The 23257-nt window shown below is 41.9% G+C and overlaps 1 protein-coding gene across 1 annotated transcript in view; it reads left to right on the top strand.

Moving 5' to 3' along the window:
• Nucleotides 1-23257, top strand: part of LOC105237632 (uncharacterized protein C3orf20-like) — a 110050-nt gene that overhangs the window by 78478 nt on the left and 8315 nt on the right. Inside the window, exons 16-17 of the mRNA XM_034643668.1 lie at nt 6380-6677; nt 10749-10865. Of these exons, the coding sequence (XP_034499559.1) occupies nt 6380-6677; nt 10749-10865 (415 nt within the window). The remainder of the gene's footprint in view (nt 1-6379; nt 6678-10748; nt 10866-23257) is intronic.

Here is a 23257-nt window from a genome sequence, read left to right as displayed (position 1 = left end):
ACTGTCTACCACCCCAAAACACCCCAATGTAAGGCAGTTAATATAAGCCAGCCTGTTAGTGAGAGATATATACTATTTTATTGTACGCTTAAGAAATTCAGATTGACTCTCTATACCTGTCAATATATTGAGAGTCTTGGTAATTCCCCTTACTTTTAAAAAAGTTTATTTCTATTTTGGCTCTCCCACAGACCTAATTCTTAGAGAACTGAACTGATTTCTTTCTAGCACATGGTCTATGGACCCTCGTCATGGTAACTTTGTCTTTCCATTTGTTCCAGTAAGTCAGCACCTTCTATCATGATGCATACATTTGGAGTTAAAATTGCCAATGCAACCCTCAAAATGCAAGTTTATTGAATAAAGCTGAGAAGAGCAGTAAACAAAGAAATACATTCATCTAAATGTTTTAAATGCATGTATTTATAGAGTTAAGTAACTGTTAAGTTTTCAGATGCAGAGGTTAATGCACAGGAAAATGCTGAGAGTGTAGTAGTGTTTGGATGTCCTGAAATGCTGAAAGAATGAACAAGTGCGCAAACACATTAAGGTTTAGCTATAGGTCAGTTAACAAACCTATGAAGTCCCCACATAGTCACATTCTAGTTCCAGTTTCTCCTATTAAGCACAAGCAAGTTGCCATATTCTTTGCAATGGTTCACAGTCATCATCGATGGGGTTGAACCACAGGAGTAAGTTTAAATATACCTTAGTTTACAGAACCATCCATCCTATCGGGAAGTGTGCAACATGCTTCAAAGAGTAAGAACAGAGTTTTATTTTATTTATTTTATTTTTTTAAAGATTATTTATTTATTTATTTGACAGAGAGAGACAGCCAGTGAGAGAGGGAACACAAGCAGGGGGAGTGGGAGAGGAAGAAGCAGGCTCCCAGCGGAGGAGCCCGATGTGGGACTCAATCCCGGAACGCCGGGATCACGCCCTGAGCCGGAGGCAGACGCTTAACAACTGCGCTACCCAGGCGCCCCAAAGAGTAAGAACCGAATTTTAAAAGCCCAGATTCTACTCAGAAAATGTAAGTGGAGTAGTGTCTGGGCAACATAATGCAGTATTTTGTACAGAATGCTGCTAAAGCTGTAGCAGTCTATAAATTAAAACCGTATTCAGCTCCAGAACTTCCTTTGAGCACTGTCTACGTAAGTGCTATTTGACAGAAGAAGTGAAATCAGCCACAGTGTGAGCTAGCATATAAGCAGTGTGCCACAATAGTGGTGTATACGAAAAACAACTCACAAGCTAGTCTGAATAAGTCCTTTCCTCGACTTTTTTTTTTTAGAGGTTGGGGGAGAGGGGTGGGAAGAGAGAGAGGGAGAGAGAGAATCCCAAGCAGACTGTTTGCTCAACCTGGAGCCCAATGTGGGGCTTGATCCCACGACCCTGAGACCATGACCTGAGCCAGACTCTCAAACGACTGAGCCACCCAGGCGCCCCCTCCTCTCCCTAACTTTTTATGCTTTGTCTCTAATTTTGCAGAAAATGCACATCTTAAACCATAACATTTGTGGTGGACATTAGTGAACAGCTTTTTAAAAGCTGAATACCAGGAGTCCTTTCCATCTTCACCTGTCCTTATAGGACCCCAATTTTATTTAGTATCTGCCTGTCCTTTCACAGCCCAGGTGCCTCAGGACCAGCTGACCCCACACTAAGCTCCGAGGATGGACCCTGGATGGTTTAAGGCAATGAGAATTTTTCATTTACCCAGCCACAGTCACTGGGGAGAAGGGTGGAAGCATGTGACACCGGACATTGGTAATCCCAGGCCTTTTGTTTGTAGTGCTGGGGACAAAGGCCCCCTCTCTTCCACGGTGGTTGTTCTGAGTAGATACGAAGCCTGGAACTGTTCAAGCATCTGTTTCCCGATCACAGATGAGGCTGATGCCCAAAAAATGAGGGAGAGGGGGTGGAGCCTCTGGGTGATGCCTTCCTTGTAGCTCCGCCTCCCAATTTACCAGTGCGTAATAAGTGTCCTTGTTAAGGCAGCTTGAGTTGCACTCTATGTTACTTGCAGCCAGAAGAAGGCATTCTAATTAACATAACATGTGATGTAATAGGCTGTGTAGGTTTTTACAGTCATTTAAGTAAGGTTGTGGCAAAGTTGAAGTAAACCGAGTGTGTTCAATCCACTCTATCTTAACTAAATATCTTTGAATTCTTTTTTTCCAATTATTTTTTCCATCGTTATTCACCCTAAGGATTCTAAACATACCTGTTTTTAAGTACTTTTTAGATTTGCTCTATTATTTTAATTTTGTCTAGATCGAATCCATCGTTTGACTATTGATTTTGTGGGTTATCTTTGTTAGAATTATTTTTCTTGGTATGTTTTGGAATTTCTGATTCTAGGCTCGTGCTCATTTTGAGTGGAAAGTGTTTGCTCTTTCTGTGTGTTTAGTGTACTTTGAGTGTGTGCATTGTGTGTGTGTGTGTCTGTCTGTCTGTCTGTTTACCCCTCCCTGCCTAGTGGGTTTTCAGTTGCCACTACCCAGAACCCCAAGGTTTCACTTTCAGAATCAGGTCCAATTATGGTGGGGTGGCCTCCTGCCCCATGAATATTAGGAACATTGCAGATCAAGTCTCCAGGCCAGCGAGCAGCTTGTCTTAGTCCTGGTTGATAGGCACACTAGCTGACACATTGGAATTACTCAGGGATGCTCAGAGTGCCTCTTCAGAGGCCCTAATGTTGGTATGTTCTGTATTTACCTGTGATAGGCTTCCGTAGACAAAGGTGGAGGTGAAGAGTAAGTGGTCATGGAAACAAGAAGGTGTTACTGGGGCTGGGACCTCTAGCAGCCTGTTCTTCACAGAGTGGATATCAGAATCTTCATTCCAAACATGCCTGATTTATTCAATGGTAACTGCCCTGCTCTCAGAGCTCTCTGCTACTGTCCAGCCACTGGCAAAGGTGGTATTCTTAGGTCTCTTGTCCCCTTATCACTCATATTGTCTACCAAATCATACATGCTCAAAGTTGTTTGTTTTTTTAAATCACATGCTCTTTGGGGTATAAGATAGCTAACTCTAGAAGTAACATTAATATATTTGAAGAGGAAAAACAAAGTGGAAGGATTTGCCTTACCAGATTTCAAGATCTTTTAGGAAGTAATAGTAACTAAGATAGTGTGGTATTGGCACCAGGCTATTTAGATCAATGGAACAGAATAGAGAGCCCCAGTCAGACCCAGACCATATGGAAATTTGATATACAATAGAAATAGAAATAGGAACCAGTGAGGAAAGGATAGATTATTCAATCAATGGTGGTGGGACAACTGGTTATCTATCTACCACCTATCTTAGATTTCTACTTCCCATCACAAACTGCAGGCAGATTAAAGAGCTAAATATAAAAGCCAAATAATAAAATATTTAGAAGAAAACATAAGGAGAATATTTTCATTGGCTTAAGATAGAAAATAAATTCTTAAACCAAACATACACCAAAAAACACAAACATAAGGGAGAAGGTTTATAATTTTAACAATATTAAAATAAAAGTCTTATATACAAAAGAAGGAAACATATAAAAATTTCATTGCAGCAGTTTGCAATAGTTAAAAATAGGAAACTACCAAGGGCTTCCGGGTGGCTCAGCCGGTTGAGCATCTGACTTGTGATTTCAGCTCAGATCATGATCTCATGGGTGGTGGAATCAAGCCCTGTGCTGGGCTCTGTGCTCAGCAGGGAGTATGCTTGGGATTCTCTCTCTCTCCTCCTCCCTTTGCCCCCCTCCCCCCTCATGCTCACTCCCTTTCTTTCTCTCTAAAATAAGTAAATAAATCTAAAAAAAAAAAACAAAACAAAACAAAGGAAACTACCTAAATTTCCATAACCAAGAGGTTGTATAATTTTTGTTGTGGACAACTGCCATTTGTTTTCACCATCCAGCATCTGAACCCATTTTCTGTATCTGGGGACTCTCCTACTTGCCAAGGGAGAGTGCACCTCCACTATAGATGACAAAAATGCCAGATTTTTGCTTTCCCAGTCCCCTCTGAAGCGAGGGCCCAGGCACATGACCCACCAGTCTGATGAGCCTGCCCCAGGTTTTCTTTTCTTTCTTTTTTTTTTTTTAAGTTTTTGTAGTATATTATGTTAGTCACCATACAGCAGGGGCTGCTCTGGGCAGGGAGGGGTGTCCTCTGCACAGGGCTCCCAGAGGCTCTGGTGGCTGCGGTTCTCACAGCAGTGTTCTGGGTCCGCAGGACCAGCAGCTGTGGCTGTGGCGCCCCTAGTGGTCAAGTTTTACAGCACGACTTGGGACATTTTCCCCGTCAGAGGACCCCGCAAGCCTATTTCTTCCACCTTTCCAAGGATTTTCTGAGTTCTTTTGTTTCATTCCTTTATTTTAGTTTGTTTGCTTAAATTAACCAGTTTGTTCTGTTGCTCTCAGCTAAAAACCTTAACCCTGATAGATTATGGATTAGGACATTATGTAACATACATGAGAATGGCATACATCAAATTCAGGGTAAAAAAGTTGGGTGAAATCAGGAGGAGTCCTTGGGGCTGTAAGTTGTATCTGAAATTATAATAATGAAAAAATATATAAATATATAGGAAATGTAGTAAAATACTAAAGTCTGATAAAGCTGGGTGGTGTGTACAAAGCTATTCTTTTCTTCTTCTCTAATATGTAAACTAGTCTACCACATGCATACACTGATATACACACACATATAAACTTTTACTATAATGAATACAGAACTACTCGGAATCTGAAGGTTTCAGAGCAACAGTATTCTATTGAAATTATTTGCCTCTCTTTCCAAAAACAAGATCCATTTCTGAGTGGGCCTGTATCTAAATTCACTAATAAACATAATGACAAGAAAGGGGGAAAAAAAAGATGTTGAAAATAGATCTACTAGAGCATAAAGGTGAGAACTGAAATAACATTATATTGACATGTGTGGGTTTCCTTATCACAAGGAAATAGAATCATCATTTCTCAGAAATGTGCTTCTACCAAGGGAAGGCATCAAGGCATTTAGAAAAGCACAACTTCAACAAACATAACTGGGCATTTATCACATTTACTAAGTTCCTCAGTTACAGCATAAAGAAAATGAAGCCAATACCAAATATTCTAATGATAATTTAAAAATACTCTTCTAGCTACCCAAGGAATACCAGTTTTAAGTAACTTAATTATTTAACAAATTTCAGCATCACATAAAAATTCTTTAAGCGTAATTAAAATTCACAAAGTTTGGTTTTATAGGCCTCATAACCTCCCTAGAAGTTTTGTGGAAGTATGAACTTATCCCTACATTACAGATGTTAATACTGAGGCATAAAGAAGCCAGAAGATTTACGGTCATGTTGAGAGTTAGTGAGTGGATAGAAGACAGATCCAAATTTAGCTTTCTGATTTCCATTCTGGCTCTTAGGTTACATGGTTTATCCAGTCTGTTAATAGGCATAAATCAGCTCAAAAGTATGCAGTAGGTGTTTCATCACCAGTCAGTGGGACATTGTAATAGAAAAAAATACACATGGGTTCAAGGGGCACCTGGGTAGCACAGTCGTTAAGCGTTTGCCTTTGGGTCAGGGTGTGATCCCGGCATTCTGGGATCGAGTCCCACATTGGGCTCCTCCGCTGGGAGCCTGCTTCTTCCCCTCCCACTCCCCTGCTGTGTTCTCTCTCTCACTGGCTGTCTGTCACATAAATAAATAAAATCTTAAAAAAAAATACACATGGGTTCAAGTTCCACTTTGTCAGTTACTACTGACAAATTATTGAATTTCCTGAGCTTGGTTTTCCCCATTTGTGAGATGGAATAAAGTGAGTATCTTATAGACCCACCTCAACGCATTCTTCTTGCATTTGTTAAACTGCAATTAACGCTTTAAGCCTCATTCCTACTGGTCAATTACTTGCAGTCATTTGGAATTATTAAGTCCTCTGACCATATAACTTATGTTTGTTTCAGAGCCACAGGTGTTTATGTGACTGAAGAGGTTTACATTCAACTCTTTTAATGTATTGACAAGTATTTTAGCATGTTGGCACATAAAGTTCTGTCCAGAATTAAATTTAAATGCTTTACCAAAGTAGCCACTTTGGTTTCTTCTAAAGTGATATTTTTTCTGTTCTTTCAGTTCTTTTTTTTTTTTTAGATTTATTTATTTATTTGAGAGAGAGAAGGGTAGTGTGAGCAGGGGAAGGGCAGAGGGAGAGGCCAATAAGCAGACTCCCAGCTGAGCAAAGAGCCTGATATGGGGCTCAATTCCCAGGACCCCAAGATCATGACCTGAGCTGAAATCAAGAGTCGGATGCTTAACTGACTGAGCCACCCAAGCACCCCTGTCCTTTCAGTTCTTTAAACATGATTTCTAACCATTACATTTTTAGGTTTCCTCCTCCTCCCATTAAGAGCAAGGACGCATGGTTTGCTTCCCAGCTGCTCTGTCCTGTGGTCCTCAGGAGGACATTGTGTGGGCAGGAAGGGGGCACATGCCAATGTAGCACTTACAGCATCCCTGAAGTGACAGACCTGGAGTATGATCACCTTATAAGCCACCAGCTGTCCTCCATGGATCAGCTCATTATAGTCCACGTGTTCTCAGCTAGCAAAATGGACAAGACTACAAAAGAAATGGCCAAAGTGTATAGGAAACTGAACAGATCTAAAAACATGCCTTGCATTCAGGTGAGTATCATGTGTCTTAAGACAAATTGTGAATAATGTTTACTTGCACGTTACATCTTAATACATTTCCTCAGCCACACAAAGGGCCATGGAGGAATTTCTCCCCTGCTTTTTAAATTGAGGTATGACTTCATATAATAAAGGTCACAAATCTTAAGGGCATATAGCTTAATGAATGTTTATGTATGTATACATCTATATAATAACCACCCAGATCAAGGTACAGAATATTCCCGGGCCTAAAAAAGCTCCCTCTTGCCCTTTTCAGTTAGTAACCTGGTAACCACTGGTAACCACTTTTCTGATTTCCATCACCATAAATTAGTTTTGTCTGTTTTAGATCTTCATATACATGGAATTACAGTGTGCACATTTTGAAACAGACAGTACATTGTGCTTCTTTTCCCAGAGAATAGGAATGGTAAATACCAGGCATGCCAGCATCCTCTCATTCTGCCCCCGTAACAGACACTACTAATCCAGCATCCTTTTCAACCGAGCCTAGACTGGGCCCTAAACTCCTTTTCCGGACTGCACTGCAAGCAACCACAACCAGCTGACCTGAGTCGTAACTCATGAAGCCTTTTCCCCGCGATAGCCTTTACCCTCAACACATTTATGAGTATTCTCTAAGCCTAGTTGATTCTATCACTGTGACATTTTTTCCCATTCGACCTTTTTTTCCGATTCCACTGCTTCTGCCTATTTCAGGCCTTCATCACCTCCCATTTGATTCTCTCCAGTGACCTCTCTGATGAGTTTTGCTGCCTCTTGTCTTGGCGCCTCTGATATTTTCTACACTTTGCTGGGTGTTCTTTTTAATATACGGACATGACTGCATCATTCTCCTGCTGACAGTCTTCTAAGGACTTCCTTTCAGGCCAAGTCCAAGTCCTTTAGTGTGACTTTGAGGTCCTCCTCCCAGGGAGGCTCTTCCCACCCTGACTGCCCAGTTCCCTTTTCCAACCCCAGTGAGAGCCCCAGGGGATTTATTAAAGAACTTTGCAGGGTCTGGGTCTTGTTCTTCAGGTTGAAGCATGCGGGAGCCGAGGGCTTGGGCCACGTCGCCCCTTGCAAAGACGCTTCCACTGAGTGGAAGTGAAGACTTTGCCCTAAATAGTCCCAAGCTTCTTTTGAGGGATGTTACATTATATTCTCCAGGCCTAGCGTCCCCTATATGAAGCCCAATGTGAAAATTGTCTCTCTGAATGAGAAGCTTTACTTCCCATGAGGATCCAGTATGTTTCCTCTTCCCCGGTAATGAGATTTTTGGTGTGCCCAACTGGGTTTCTCTTTTCACATTGCCTGGAAGTACAGAGCAAAGTTTTAAACTGAATTATAACAATAGAGTAAGAACTTATGGAGCACTTATCTGAAATCCATTTCTTCTTTTGGATCCAGAGCTTCTTTTTATACTGAAATTTTCTCATCATATATATATTTTTTAATTTATAATTTTCTCTGATACTATTCTTACTTCCTATAAACCACCTCTGGTCTTTTGCTAAAAAGGCAGGATATAAAAAAATTTTAAATGTAAGTTTTGATGAAGGAAATATTTCATCTAGCAGAATTGACAGCAACCTTGCAGGAAAGTGACATGTCATTTCGTAACTTTGGTGAAGAAAGAGAATGCAGGTATAATTGGCTGGGTACCCCAGGGTACCCTAGATTCTTTTTTAGAAGGAAATGTTCTCATACCAGAGACCCTAAAGGGAATACGAATAAGAATGGGGAAGATTCACCTGAGAACTCGTCTTCATCAAAAGGGTGGCCTGGTCAGACCAGGGTCTTGGCTCCCTCTTCATTCTCTTTCATTCCATCTAACCAGGGAACTGGGAGGCTGAATTGTTAAGCTGCACTTGGAAGCTGGACAGCAATGAGAATTCACCAGATACTCTGGTGGAAGCATGATGGGTGTAGACAAAGCTCCTAGAAGGGTAGCCTGAGCCACAGGGGATATGGGGTGGGTTCTGGGAGCACGGGGAGCACTGGTTCTGGGAGTGGCAGCCCCACCCTTCCAGCCTGCCCTGAAGCCAGCTTCCTCTGCCCACAGCTGGAAGCCTCTTGATGGCAGGACCCTGTCTTGTTCACCACTATAGCCCTAGTGCCTATCCCAGGGCTGAGTACATGGTTAACATCTAAAACATACTTGTCAGGTGAATAAATGAACCAACAAATGAGTGAATGTTTCTTTAGCCTGAAGAATTAGACCCTGATCGTGACCTCAAGGAAAAGACAATCCAGAGAACAGTCACGAGTGACTGGGTCAGAAGTATCAACAGGCAAGAAGTGGCTTGTAGGACTAGTTAGACTTGTAAGACTAGTAAGAATTAACTGAGTATTTCCCACAAACTGCATTTTGTAAGGCATGTTGGAAAACTGCACATTGAAAGGCAAGAGGATATCAAGTTGCAGGATGAACCTGGGAGGTGGGAAAGGCATCAGTATTGGGGTGTGCACATTGACGGAGTTAGCTAATGAAGGTAGCAGAAGCCTAACTGTGAAGTTCAATAAAGAACCCCAACTCTTCTTGAAAAGGAAGAGGAGTCATTAAAGGATTTTAAGCAGAGAGGTGACATGAAGAATTTTTGTATTTTAGAAGGATCATTTTGACAGAATGTTCCAGAAAAAGAATGACAAAGAGACCTTGTATCGCATTTACCTGGGTGAGAAATGGTCAGGCAGTGGCCATGGGAGTGGAAAAGGATGCTGAGTCTGAGTGGTAGTGAGAAGCGAGACTCTGTAAGGTTTGATGCATTGAATGAGGGAAGAGTTTAAGATGTCTCCCAGCTTCTTGTTTGCATAGTTAGAAGAGCAGTACCATTTTTTGAGGTTGGAAATTCAGAAGGATGAGGATAAGAAATATCTGTTATCTATTTCCACATAACAAACACCCCCAAAACTTACGATCCTACAACAGCAACCATGTGTTTGCTCATGACCTGTCAGGGCTAGCAGGGATGACCTGACTATGCTTCACACAGCATTGTCTGGGCCAGTTTGAGTACAGCTGGAGGATTCAAGAAGAGCCTCATTCAAATGGCTGGCAGGTGGTACTGCTGCCATTTAGGAGCTCAGCAATGGCTATCGGCCAGGAGACTCTGTTCTCCTCATGAGGGCCTGGCTTTCTAAGAGTTAGTCAGGTTTCCTCACAACATGATGTCCGTGTTTGAAAAGGAATGTTCCAAGACGTGAAGATGGAACCTGGAGACCTCTTAAGGCCTGGCCTCAAAAGTTATGCAGTATAGTCTTGGTCAAAGCCTATCACAGGGCCAGCCCAGATTCAAGGGGAGTGGAAGTAGACTTCCATCTCTTGATAGGTAGAGTGGTAAAGAATTTACAGACATCTTTAATCCACCATAAGAATATTTGAAGAACGGTGCCTGTCTGGCTCAGTCAGTAGAGCATGGGACTCTTGATCTCGGGTCATGAGTTTAAGCCCCACATTGGGCATAGATCTTCCTTAACATAAAAACAAAACAAAAAAAGAATGAAGAGAAAGATGAAAAATTCAGATTGGGTATGTTGAGTTGGAGGTACCATCAAAACGCAGACATCAAGAGGTAGGCAATTCAACCCACAAGTCTGATACTCAGAGGAAAGCACTAGCTTTGGAAAACGTTTGGTACACAGAAATAGTAGCTAAAATTATGGGTTACCCAAGGGGTATGTGAAGAGAGTGAATAGCAGAAGGCAAGATTAGAGATTTTAGATATTTAGAGATCAAGTAGAGGAAAAATTGTGCTTGACAAAGACGAGGATGGAAGAGATAGAGAAACAGAAAGAAAACAGAAGAGTGGGACCACAGAAGCACAGGAGAGAGTTTGAGAAGAAGGACTGTTTAGTAATTTCAAATGCCTCGAAGAGGTCAACAAATAGAAGAAACATGAAAATGTCCACTAGCCTTGGCAATACAGAGGTCTTTGATAAATTTATGAAGAAGGTATTCCTAATGGAGTGGTAAGAATAGAGTCTAGAATTGTTGGTTCAGAGATGCAAATACTGCTGAATGAAACAAGGGATTTGTTACCTGGGATTTAATGTCTTTACAACTTTTTGCTTTTGTAGAGTTGTTCAGATCCCTTTCGATTGCTCAAATACAACATCACCTCTGCATGTAAACTTACTGGTGGCCGTTGTCCGCTTCTGGTTCAAAGGCACAATGTCATTCCAGGAATTTTTTTGGTACGTGCTTTGAGATATATGACTGTTTTAACCAACCTACTATGTTGTTATATGTGACTGATGTGGTGTATGGTGCTTGCGTGACTTAGAAATTATTCATAAAAAAGAAAGGAGAGAATGAAGAAATAGATAAGCTCGAATCACAACCCTCTGCAGTACCCCCTTGACTACAGGTCTTCTTATAAGTGCAGGTTAAAGCTGCGGATATTCTTCTGTTGGATTATTGTTACAATTTCTCTAATGGGGTTAAAAACTAAATACTCTCTTAACACTGAGGTGATCAAATCTTCTAGGGTTGACGTGGGATTATAAATGCTAAAATTTAATTCTTGCTTTTAAGAAGCTTATAACCTAATTGAGGAGATAGGATACATAATATCCGTATTTGAAGACTGAATAGAGTAACTACTATGACTGAGACAGCCTAGTATGAACTGTGACAATCAACAGACCTGAGTCCACACCTTGGTTCTACTACTTGCTTGCTGTGTGACCTTCAGCAAATTACTAAGCCTCTCTGAGCCTATTTCCCCCCTTACAAAAAGGGAAAATAATAACCAACTCATAAAATCGTAAAAATTCAGTGAGATAATATGCATAAAGTGCTCATTTCAATTCGTGGCACATTGTGGGTACTTATTAAATGTTAATTCCCTTCCACCACTTTTTCAGTTCAACAAATGTGTGTGGAATATCTGCCCTGTGCCAAACATAATATTAGTTCTGAGGAAGAAAAAAAAAGCCACAGTCCCTCTTGCCAAGGAGCTTGTAGTTCAAGGGCAGAGAGGTACAGTCTGTGGCTTCCTGAGAGTTATGAGATGTGAGCTGAATCTTGAAGGGATTTCCATAAAGAGAGGTAAAAAGGAGAGGGGAGTTCCAAGGAGAAGCAGTGTTATTAGTAAAGGTAAGAAGGAAAAGCTAGGAAAACAAGAAATCTGGAGACCTGGTTTTGTCGTTTGTTGTTTTTTGAGAGAGAGAGAGAGAGAGCGCACGCGCACGCGCGCGCGCGCACACACACACACACACACACACGCATGGGGTGGGGGGGCGTGGAGGAGGCAAAGGGAGAGAGAGAATCTCAAGCAGGCACCATGCCCAGCATGGAGCCCGACGTGGAGCCCGACGCAGGGCTCAGTTTCAGAACTCTGAGATCAAGACCTGAGCCAAAATCAAGATTCCAATGCTTAACTGACTTCGCTACCCAGGCGCCCCTGGAGACCCAGTGTTTAGTCCTACACCTTCCACTATAACCAGCTGTATATGTTTGGGTTGATCTCATCTGGAGGTGGAGAGGACTGGATTAGATCGGTGGCTCTCACCACTGGCTCCTGCCTTAGCTGCATGAAAAAATGATTTCTGAGCCTCACCCTAGAACAGTTAAATCAGAATTCCTGTGGATGAGACTCAGCATCACTTTACATCAACTTCATTATGATACATTTTACATATAATACAATGCACTCACTTTATTGTACAGTTTCAAAAACTTTTGACAAATGTGCATACTCATGTAACTACCACCACAATCAAGGTAGGAAATAAAGGGGCACCTGGATGGCTCAGTCGTTAAGCATCTGCCTTTGGCTCAGGTCATGATCCCAGGGTCCTGGGATGGAGCCCCGCGTTGGGCTCCCTGCACAGTGGGGAGCCTACTTCTCCATCTCCCGCTTCCCCTCCTGTGCTCTCTCTCTCAGATAAATAAATAAAATCTTTAAAAAAAATTTTTTTTAAAAGGACAGAAAGTATTTCCCCCACCCCAGAAAGTTTCCTTCAGCCCTTTCCTTCCACCTTCATCCCCAGGCAATCCCTGATCTGCTTTCTGTCACTATAGATTAGGTTTGCTTTTTCTAGAATTCATCTGAAAGGATTCATATAATAAGTATTCTTTCATCTGGCTACTGGGGATTTCAGTGTTTTTTAAAAGCTTCCCTGGAGGGACCCCTGGGTGGCTCAGTCTGTTAAACATCCAACTCTTCATTTTGGCTCAGGTGGTGGTCTCAGAGTCATGAGATTAAGCCCCGCATCCGGCTCCATGCTCAGTGGAGAGTCAGCTAAAATTTCTCTCTGCCCCTTCCCATGCTCACTTGCTCATTCGTGCTCTCTCTCCCTCTAAAATAAATAAATAAATAATTCTTAAAAATATAAATAAATAAATAAATGCTTCCCTGGATGATTTTAATGAAGAGCAATGGACTGGATGCCCTCTCAGGGTCCTTCTGTCTAAAAAATATCATGGTTTCATCTGCTACTCTAGAGAAACTTTATAAAAATTGCACTTTAGGAATAGTTAGAGTGACTGCTGTGATAATGCTAACACTAATGTTCATTGAGCTGTTATAAGGCGCCCCGGCACTGTGCTGTTATTCATCTGTATTTTCCTACCTAAATCCCCACAGCAGGGATTAACCTGTGAGGGGGTAGGTGCTAATATTATCCCTGATAACAGAGATGGAAACTAAAGCTTAGGGAAGTTAAGTAACCTGTCCAAGGCAAGGAGCTAGCTAGCAAGTGGTGGGGTTAGGATTCAAACCCAGATTTCCCTCCAATACACGGAGACTTCACTTTTAATTGAGATGCTACAGACACTGCTACCAGGTGAGTCTCAGCCCCCCAGTACCGCAGAAGTGTAAAGTGATGCCAGATGAATGCTTTCAGTTTGTGGATGAGTCCCAGCTGGGGAGAAACTAATCTAAAGGTACATTTAGCGGGGCGCCTGGGTGGCATAGCGGTTAAGTGTCTGCCTTCGGCTCAAGGCGTGATCCCGGCGTTATGGGATCGAGCCCCACATCAGGCTCCTCTGCTGTGAGCCTGCTTCTTCCTCTCCCACTCCCCCTGCTTGTGTTCCCTCTCTCGCTGGCTGTCTCTCTCTCTGTCGAATAAATAAATAAAATCTTAAAAAAAAAATAAATAAAGGTACATTTAGCAAGAAAGGCTTAAGGCAAAGAGCCTCTCACCTTAATTGAAAAGTAAGCCTGTTTGTTAAGAGTGTTGAATAATAGTTAAGACTGAAGAGGCTTGGGGCTCCTGGCAGCGCAGTTGGTTAAGGGTCCAACTCTGTTTCAGCTCGGGTCGTGGTTTCGGCTCAGGTTGTGGTCTTGGAGTTGTGAGATCAATCCCGTCCTCGGGTTCCATGCTCGGTGGGGAGTCTGCTTGAGACTCTATCTCCCTCTCCCTGTTCCTCTCCCTCTGCCCCCCTCCCCACTTTTCTCTCTCTCTCTCTCAAATAACAATAATAATAATAATAATAATAAAAGACTAAAAATAATAATAATAAAGAGGCTTAGGAGGAATGAGACAGGGCAGAGGCTGCATCCATGCCTGTCTTTTGAGATATATACAAAATAGAGATAGCAAGAATATTTCATCTACTGATATCATTCTAGTAAAGTGAATAACCTCAGATTTCAATCCACATATGCACCCCCCCCAAAATAAATCTTTAGTTTTCAAAATACACATCCACTGTCACTATGAACAATGAACAATAAGTCTTATTCTCTGGTAGAGAAATCTTCCCACATACCTGGCAGGTAATCATACCTCCCTGCTTCTGCAAGCCTATTTATTTGATCCTGTGAGTCTTGGCAGACTTGCAAGGTTGGTTATATAGTCTATGCTTCCTATAAATTTACTGGTGGTTTAAAAAAAGAAACATAGGCACAATAAAAATATATGTCCTCCTTAAGCTGCTTGCATCCCAGATCAAAGTCTTGTCAGCTGAGATCCTCCCAGTTCCCTGTAAGAGAATATGTGATCACCGATGACAAACAGGTTCCTATTCAAACGCTGGCTACCAAGCAAAGAGCAAGGCTCAGCCTCAGCCCGCCTTGCTGTCTGTCCGCTGGGTGACAGTGTTGATCCATCCCATATAAATGTGCTTTGTCTCTGGGCCAGGAAACTCCGGGAAAGATTGCAGCCAGATGGCTTTCTGAGGGCCTTGGGGAATGGCTCTGCCTTTCTTCTCCGAGTATGGCAGAATCATTGTTTTCTTTATTTTTCAAGGGAAAATGCGAGGTGCAGAATTGTTCCGGTTACCATGTTGGGGTGGGTTTCTGTGGGCAAAGTGGTGCAGAGAACGGATGTGATTGTCCATACTAAGTTAACCTGCATTGTCTTCATAATGTAACAAAGGCAAAAAACTTGCAAAAAGCTTTGTGAAAACTCTGCTGAAAATTCATTTCAGCTGTTTACCTAGATGCTGTGGGATGGATCAATTCTTTACCCAAGGTGTTTACTCTTACACAAATGTGCTGGTGTCTGGGATGTGCATTACCCAGGGGTCTGACCAGCGGCACGATTGCCTGTGGGGTATCACTTCCAATTTGCAGGGACATGGTCCTACATTGCTCCATCTATTCCGATGTGATCCCTGTCTTCAGGAGGAGAAATAGATAAGCTAGGACAAATACTGTAGTAAGACTCGACGTGATCAGTAGAAATGATGGAGTTATGTTAATGCAAGAGAGGAGAGGGAAAAATGGAACCATCGTACTCCCACTTTAAAAGGACAAGATAGAAAGTGAGTTGAGTGTTTGCTTCAAGATGCTAAGAAGGTTGGTTTGGGCAAATGTTCTCTTTCATTTCTCTTCCCCAAGATGGAAAGGACAATGATTTAAAGTATTGGGACTCTTCAGTTAGCAATAAAGTTGTGTTAATGTGATACTCTGCTTCAAACTTTTTTAATGAGTGTGAAAGTTTAAAAATAGAATTATTAATTTAAGAAATTACACCACAGAACTTTTTTAGCATCTAAAAAGGGTTTTTTTTTTTCTCTCCTTTGCTTTATTTGGTATTGTTTGGTCTGATCTATTTGTGTTGATAAGTTAGTACATTTATATTTTATTACACTTAACATAACAAAAGCTTTGGGGTTCTTTTGGTTTGGGTTTTGTTTTTTTTTTTAATATTTAAAAATACATTAAAACTGCAGTAGTATTTTCTTAGGGAGTTCTGCTGGAGTTCTGAGACCTTCAAGTGTGGGTTAGAAATCCAAACAGGTTGTCTGGCTGCATGAAGATGGGGCTCTCACTCTCTAGGGCTCATACAGACATTGAGCAGCATAAAACAAAGGGCCATAGGAGCGCCTGGGTTGCTCAGTTGTTAAGCGTCTGCCTTCGGCTCAGGGCGTGATCCCGGAGTGCTGGGATCGAACCCCGCATCAGGCTCCTTCACTGGGAGCCTGCTTCTTCCTCTCCCACTCCCCCTGCGTGTGTTCCCTCTCTCGCTGGCTGTCTCTCTCTCTGTCAAATAAATAAATAAAATCTTTAAAAAAACAAAAACAAAAAACAAAGGGCCATAGAAGCCAGCGTGTGAAGCCCTTGAACTGTGTTGAGTGACTCCCCTGTCTCTGCTCTTTGGACACTTCCAGGCCTTTCTGGGCCTTATCGACCACACCCAGACAGCATGGGCCTATTTAGGGCAAACTGTCACCACAAACTTTATGATATTCTCTTCAGTGCATATTAAGGACATTTTATCAGAGTTTTGCTCCACCAAGCAGGGGTCTACCATTTCATCCGCAGAGAGAATAAAAGGATTTAGCTGAGCAGGGGAAGTTGGAACTTTCTGGGACTCACCAGAGCAGAACGGTTCCTCTTGGAAAGCAAAGCCAACCTGCAGCGTGTCCCAGCGCGCCTGCCTGCTTCACCAGCGAGGCCCAATGCAAGCAGAGAATAGGGTAGAGGCGTATGCACCCAAAGGGGCTCCAGGGACACCCTCTCTGTTTATCTCTGCAGACCCGAGCACAAGATGCCTTCTTCCTTCATTTTCTTCTATCTTCTTCATTCTTTAATGAAGGTCTTTGGAGGCTTATGTGGCTGCTCTGTGAGAAGCCAGCACCAGAGATCATTTGAGAGGAGGGTTTTAGTGGTAAAATACAATTTTTAAAAATGCAAAAAAGCATAAAGGAGAAGATAAAAATCATCCATGCTCCTGCTACCCAGAAATAAACACTGTTAATGGTTCAGTGTCTATCTTTCCATTGTCTACACACACACACACACACACACACACACACCCTGAACTAGGGTCTTGAGATACATATAACAATATATTATAAGCATTTCCCTAAATCAACAAGTATTATTTCTATATTCTTTTATAGCAGCATCATTTATGTTGGCTGAATAGTATTCCAACATAAGGCTGGACCGTGATTTATTATTTACTGTCTCTCTTGTTGCTGGATACTAAATTAAAGAACATCTAAAAAAATAGAGCTATCTCCCAACAACATGGATGGAACTAGAGAGTATAATGCTAAGCAAAATACGTCAGTCAGAGAGACAAATACCATATGATCTCATCATATGTGGAATTTAAGAAACAAAACAAATGAGCAAAAGGGACAAGAAAGAGGAACAAATCAAGAAACAAGACTCTTAACTGTAGAGAACAAACTGATGGTTACCAGAGGGGAGGTGGGTAGAGGGATGGGTGAAATAGGTGTTGGGGATTAAAGAATACAGTTACCATGATGAAGATAAAATAAAATAAAATAAAATAAATAAAATAAAATAAAATAACCAGGGCTGTCTGATACAGGAATGCAGAGCTTTACAAAGCAGTGAGCCCTCCTTTTCAGATGCTGGAGCATAATTTTTGGAGGGATATCTCAGAAGGAATTGCTACCTTGAGTGGGTGCCTTCTTTCTATTCTCTGGCCCCCTTTCTCTTGGCAGTTATTTTTCTGCCCAGGATTCACCCTTTTTCACTGTGCTTCAGTCTCACCTTAATCTTATCCTGGCTGTCTCCTTACCCCTCCTTGGTACCAGATTCAGAAATCACTGATTTTGTGTCTCTGTCCCTACCGTAAGACTTTGGAGCCAAAGAGAAGAGTTCCTTTCCTGGCCAAAATGACCAGGTACGCTCTAGGCCCAATAACCTTTTCTGTTTAATAGTCGAATAGCTTGGCTTCACATCGTAAAAATATACCAGGCCTTTAATGGTCTTAAAAAATGTGATACTATTTAAGTTAGGCACAAAAGTGTTGGCAGAAGAATTTTAAGTGTGTTTAAAATAGGAAGAAAATCTTTCCAGAGGATGTCCTCTATGTACAGTAGCGTTAGTATGTGGATATAAAGAGTGAAAATAATTCTGTCATTAGTTATAAAGTCTAGCAACATTGTATCAGTCTCTTGGGATCTTCAGTTCTGACTTTGATCACATTAGGAGTAGGACTCGACTCTTCTTATTTTTGTTGCATCCTTTACAGTGGTTACAAAATCAGTGTTTGTACAGTCGATTTGTGATGAAAGAGTAAATTTAATACTTAGAATCCAAAAATCCAAAGGGCATCCCTGTATCCAAAAGCCAGTAGATAGCTTTCATTTTCTCCTTGGGAGCCCGTTGTGTAATCTGTATAAGTAAGATGAAGCCCGTGATTTAACTGCAGACACAAAAATTTGTTGGACGTATTTCAGCAACTCTTATTATCAAAGGGAATAAGCCACATTGTCCTAGCAATGATGTGTTTATAGAAAATTAGAAACACAATTCTCAATGCCTCTAATAAAATAGTGGATGGCAGACCTTCAAACCGAAGCAGCTGACGGACCTATGGCTGCTTTGTGACACGCTGATTTGCCCTTCCCTCGGCTTCTCCCAAGCTGGCTGTGACTGCTCCCAGCCACGGTGCTCTCTGCTTAGGGCAGACTGCCTAGGTTTCAGAAAAAAAGACCTTTGGATCAAAGTCTTTGTTGGATATTAAATTTCTTTAATGAGTCCCTTCCTTAATAGCATATGGTTTCCTCCCTCGACATTGGATTGGACCCAAATTTAGTATAAATGACTAATGGTAACTTTTATTAAGTACTGTTTTTATTTATAAAGCATTCTGTATAGCTCATTTGGCTGAGTTCTTACAGAAATTCTGTGAAGCTGGCATGCCAAAGGTCATTTTATCTCTCCCTGACTGGGGAAGCGGGGTTTGAGTGGTGGAGCAGCTTAGCCAATATTACACAGCTCATCAATTCCGGGGGTGGGTTGGCAGCTTCCCATCCAGTACTCCTTCTACTGTACACAAAAAAGTAAAGCGAGGAAGTGTAAATTGATGCAGCTGCTGTGGGAAACAGTATGGTGGTTTCTCAAAAAATTAAACAGAGAATTATCATATGATCCAGCAATTACTCAAAATAATTGGAAGCAGGGACTCAACAGATATTTGTTTCAGGGGAGCATCATTCACTCCAGCCAAAAGATGGAAAATCCCAAACGTCCATTGACAGATGAAAAGATAAAGCAAATGTGGCATATACATACAGTGAAATGTTGTTCAGCCTTAAAAAAGAATACTATGTGCCGTATTGTAATACATTCTGTATGATCTGAGCTGTCTGATGATTCTGATCCAGGCTCCAACATGGACGCACCTTGAAGACATGACGCCAGGTGAAATAATTCAGACACAAAAGGACAGATACCCAATGATTTTGCTCCTACGAGGTGCCTAGACTAGTCAAATACAGAGAGACAGAAAGAACCGTGGTTCCTGGGGCTTGGCGGAGAGGGGAAAGGGGAGTCATTACTTAATGGGTACAGAGTGTGTTTGGGATAATGGAAGCTTTGGGAGATGGATGGTGGTGATGGTGAATGTCCTTAATGCCACTGAACTATATGCTTAAAAACAGCTAAGGCGGTATATTTTGTTATGTATATTCTCCCACAATAAAGAGAAAAAAGGAGAGGCAGTATAGGAAAAACAGCAAACCTTTGATTGTAGCCTTGGTTCTGCCTCTGACTTGTTGGCTGACCACAGGTAATTCACCTCTCTAGTCCTCAATTTCTTGATCTCTATATTGAGGGGGCACAGGATTAGTTAATCTCTAGGTATCCTCCTAAATCTAAGAGTCATCAGAAAACTGCGTATCTGAAGACAACGCCCTATTGGGATTTCTGCTGGGGTCCCACCTGGTGGTCAGACACTTATGGGAAAGACCCATCAGTCAGACAAGTGATAAAGAAAAATGACATTTGCTATCCTTTTCAGAAATGAATGTTAGAGTTGCTAGGCTTATTAAAATATAAGCCTGTAGGAAGCAGTCCAGACAAAGGGTCTAGGTGCTTTCTGACTTAAAATAATAATAATAGTAATAATAGTAATAATAATAATTCAGACACCAATTAGAGTCTACAGGAACTCCAGAATAAAGTTGGTGAAGCGTATTATCTCAAGTTTAGTGGATAAAAATCAATCTCTTATGAAAATATAGTTTATCACTAAGTAAAACAAATACCATTTTAACAATCACAGTTTCCTATTACAAATGTTGATGATTTCAAGGATGTAAGTCCACTGTCCTTGGAACCACTACCATGAATCTGTCTATATCCCCAGAAAGCATTTTGCCCTTCTTAGCCAACAGCCTGAGAAACTTGACTATGGAATAAGTATAAAGGTGATGGTAGCTCATATGTAAAAATTCATAATCTATTTTCTTCCTTTTCTTTTTTAACTTAGAGACTTGCTTAATTTTGTTCAAATTAATTTTGTTCAAATTCTGTATCATTTAGCAGAAGACTCCTTTTTTGGTATAACTCTTACCATTCCAGATATCTAATGTTCCAAATAACAAATCTTCTAGGCTTTCACTTGACAGGAGAGCAGTGCAAGTAAGAACTGGAGATGATTTAATGGCTCCCTCCCTGCCCCAATCCCTCCTTAGCATTTCTGGTCCTTCCACAGCCTGGACCACAGTGAGAAGCAACACTAACAAACTTCCGGTTACGAAATAAATGTCATGGGGATGGAAAGTACAGCACAGGGAATATTGTCAACAGTACTGTGATAGCATTGTGTGGTGACTACATTCACCTCTGTGAGTATCGCATGTGTACCGACTTGTCCAATCACTGTCGTACACCTGAAATGCATATAACATTTTTTAAAAGATTTTATTCATTAGTTTGTCAGAGAGAGAGGGAGAACAAGCAGGGAGAGTGGCAGGCAGAAGGAGAGGGAGAAACAGACTCCCTGCTGGGCAGAACCTGGGCTGGACCCCAGGATGCTGGTATGACCTGAGCCGAAGGCAGATGCTTCACTGACTGAGTCACCCAGGCGTCCTGAATATAACATTTTATGTCAACTATACTTCAGTAAAAGAAGAACAAAAGTGGCAACATTAGAGCACCCCAAGCAGTGAGTAGAATAAATGGGGGCCAAGCAGGCCGGGAGCTGTGATCTGTCAGGGGTGAGGCTCAGATGGGGGACACAGATGGGGATCACTTGAGGATCTGTGCTGCTGCCTGGTCAGAGTAACTAGGGTGCCTAATCTTATCTCTCGAACCTCGGATATACTGGCCTCTTGAGTGTCTGTCTCGTCAAATACTCTGGTTTGTTGTTGAACTGCTGGGGCTTGCTTCAGTAATAATGTGCAGCCATTGTTGAATTAAAGGATGCAGCGCTCAGAATTTTATCTCCTCCTTACCAAAGAAACTGAATGGGGAAGGATGAACTGCAAATAGGAAAACCAGTTCTTTTGATCTGGATCATGAAGGAGTCTGGATACTTCAGAGAGCATTCCTGGTTGAGGCCCCCTTCAGGAATGCTGGCGTCCTTCAGTGTTCTGCCGTGAGCCTCTGCAAACTCTCAACACTCTTTTCCACAGACTCAGTGACTGTCTCTGTATGGTAGTGACACCCACATCTCCAGCTCTAGTCCCAGCTTCTCACCTGAGCCTTGGACCCATATACCCATATGCCTCCTGGACCACCCCACTTAGAGGTGTTTTAGGTAGTTCAGAGTCAACATATCCAAGACAAAATCCATCTGGATCATAAAGGGTAAGGTGGAGAAGGTATGAGGATAGTTGCAAAAGATGAGACTAGGCCAGATCGTGCTAGGCCTTGTGAGTCATGAGGGGAAAGGGAAGAAGTTGAGGAAGGAGAAGGAGAGAAAAAAGGAGAGGAGGGGGAGAGGAAGGAGGAGAAGGAGGATAGGAGGGTGAGGAGGAGGGGAAGGAGGAGGGTTACAGAGAGGAGAAGAAGCATGAACTTGATCCTAAGAGGAATGAGGCAAAATGAAGTATTGTAGCTAATGACATGAGTGTATATCCATGGTTTGGAAAGATCGCTATCAGTCCAGTATAGATAATGAATCGGAGGGAGACAAAACTGTGGGCAGGAAGAACTTTAAGGGAGCTTTTGAGACAATCCAGGTGAGAGAGGAAGGAGGAAGTGGATCGAGAGCGGTGACTCTGGTTGGGCCAGAATGTTGGAGGGGGAAGGCCATCAAGGTGATACCGGTCATGTTGCCCATAGTCCTAGGAAAACTCTAGGGAACAGAACCAGGGCTGCTTGGTCACCTGCCTTCTCTCCGCCGAAAGAGTCTCTTCTCACACCAAACTTCCTTCATTCCTTCCTTAGACAAAATACCAAGAGCCTACTATGTGCCAAACACTATAAAGTAAGTGAGGGAAAAGAGTGATAAGACAGAGGGACAACAGCATGGATGGCTCCAGCATGCTGCTGAAAAGGTTCTGGGTTTTGTTTTAATTAGGGAGACTGTTTCCTGTAAGAATTCACTCATTCATTTGTCCCTCCCTCCTTCCCTCCCTTCCTTCCTTTCTTTCCTTCCTTCCCTCTTCCTTCCCTCCCTTTCCTCTTCCTCCCCTCTTCTCTCCACTCCCCAGCCCCCCAACAAATCATTAGAGTACAAAGTTGGTTGTAAACCCTCATAAGATCTTAAAGGATCCCAGTGGGTCCCTACATATGGCAAGAGTATTTTTGTTGAGATGTATTTTGTATTTGATGAAGTCCTGATTAAGTGTTTTAAAAAGACCTCTTGGATGAACCATGAAACCATGCTAAGTCAAAGAAGCAGGACACAAGAGGCCACATCTTATATGTGTTATGTATATGAAATGTCCAGAATAGGCAGATCCTTGAGACAGAAAATAGATTAGCCGTTTTCAGAGGTAGATTGAGAGGAAATGAAGAGTGACTCCGAGTGGGCATGGGCTTTCTTTTAGGGGGGTGAGGATGTTCTGGAATTAGATAGTGGTGAGTGTTGTACCACCTTGTAAATATACTAAAAACTACTGAATTGTACAATTTAAGATGGAGATATAATGTTCATACAGCTTTTTTTTTTTAAGGACCTCTTCCCCATGCCACCCTCAAAAAAATACCAAGAAGGATAGAATGTAGTGAGAGATCAAGGTTAAGGGTCATAAAAATTATTCCTGATGTGAACTGGGTTTCGTTTAGGAGCTTAGTATATAGGTCTTAGCTATACTAAGAGCACACAAACTGGAAAACTGTTGGGTTCAGCCAACTCATGTTCCTGCATAGATTATTCTGTACCAACTCTCAAAGCCTTCCTTCCTTGAATTTCTAAATGTACCGCTAATCAAAAATACAGTGAATAACAGAAGGTAGTGGCAAGTGAAAGAAACT

Source organism: Ailuropoda melanoleuca, chromosome 15 (genome assembly GCF_002007445.2).
Source record: "Ailuropoda melanoleuca isolate Jingjing chromosome 15, ASM200744v2, whole genome shotgun sequence".
Lineage (NCBI taxonomy): Eukaryota > Metazoa > Chordata > Mammalia > Carnivora > Ursidae > Ailuropoda > Ailuropoda melanoleuca.
This window is presented reverse-complemented; position numbering and strand designations above follow the sequence as displayed.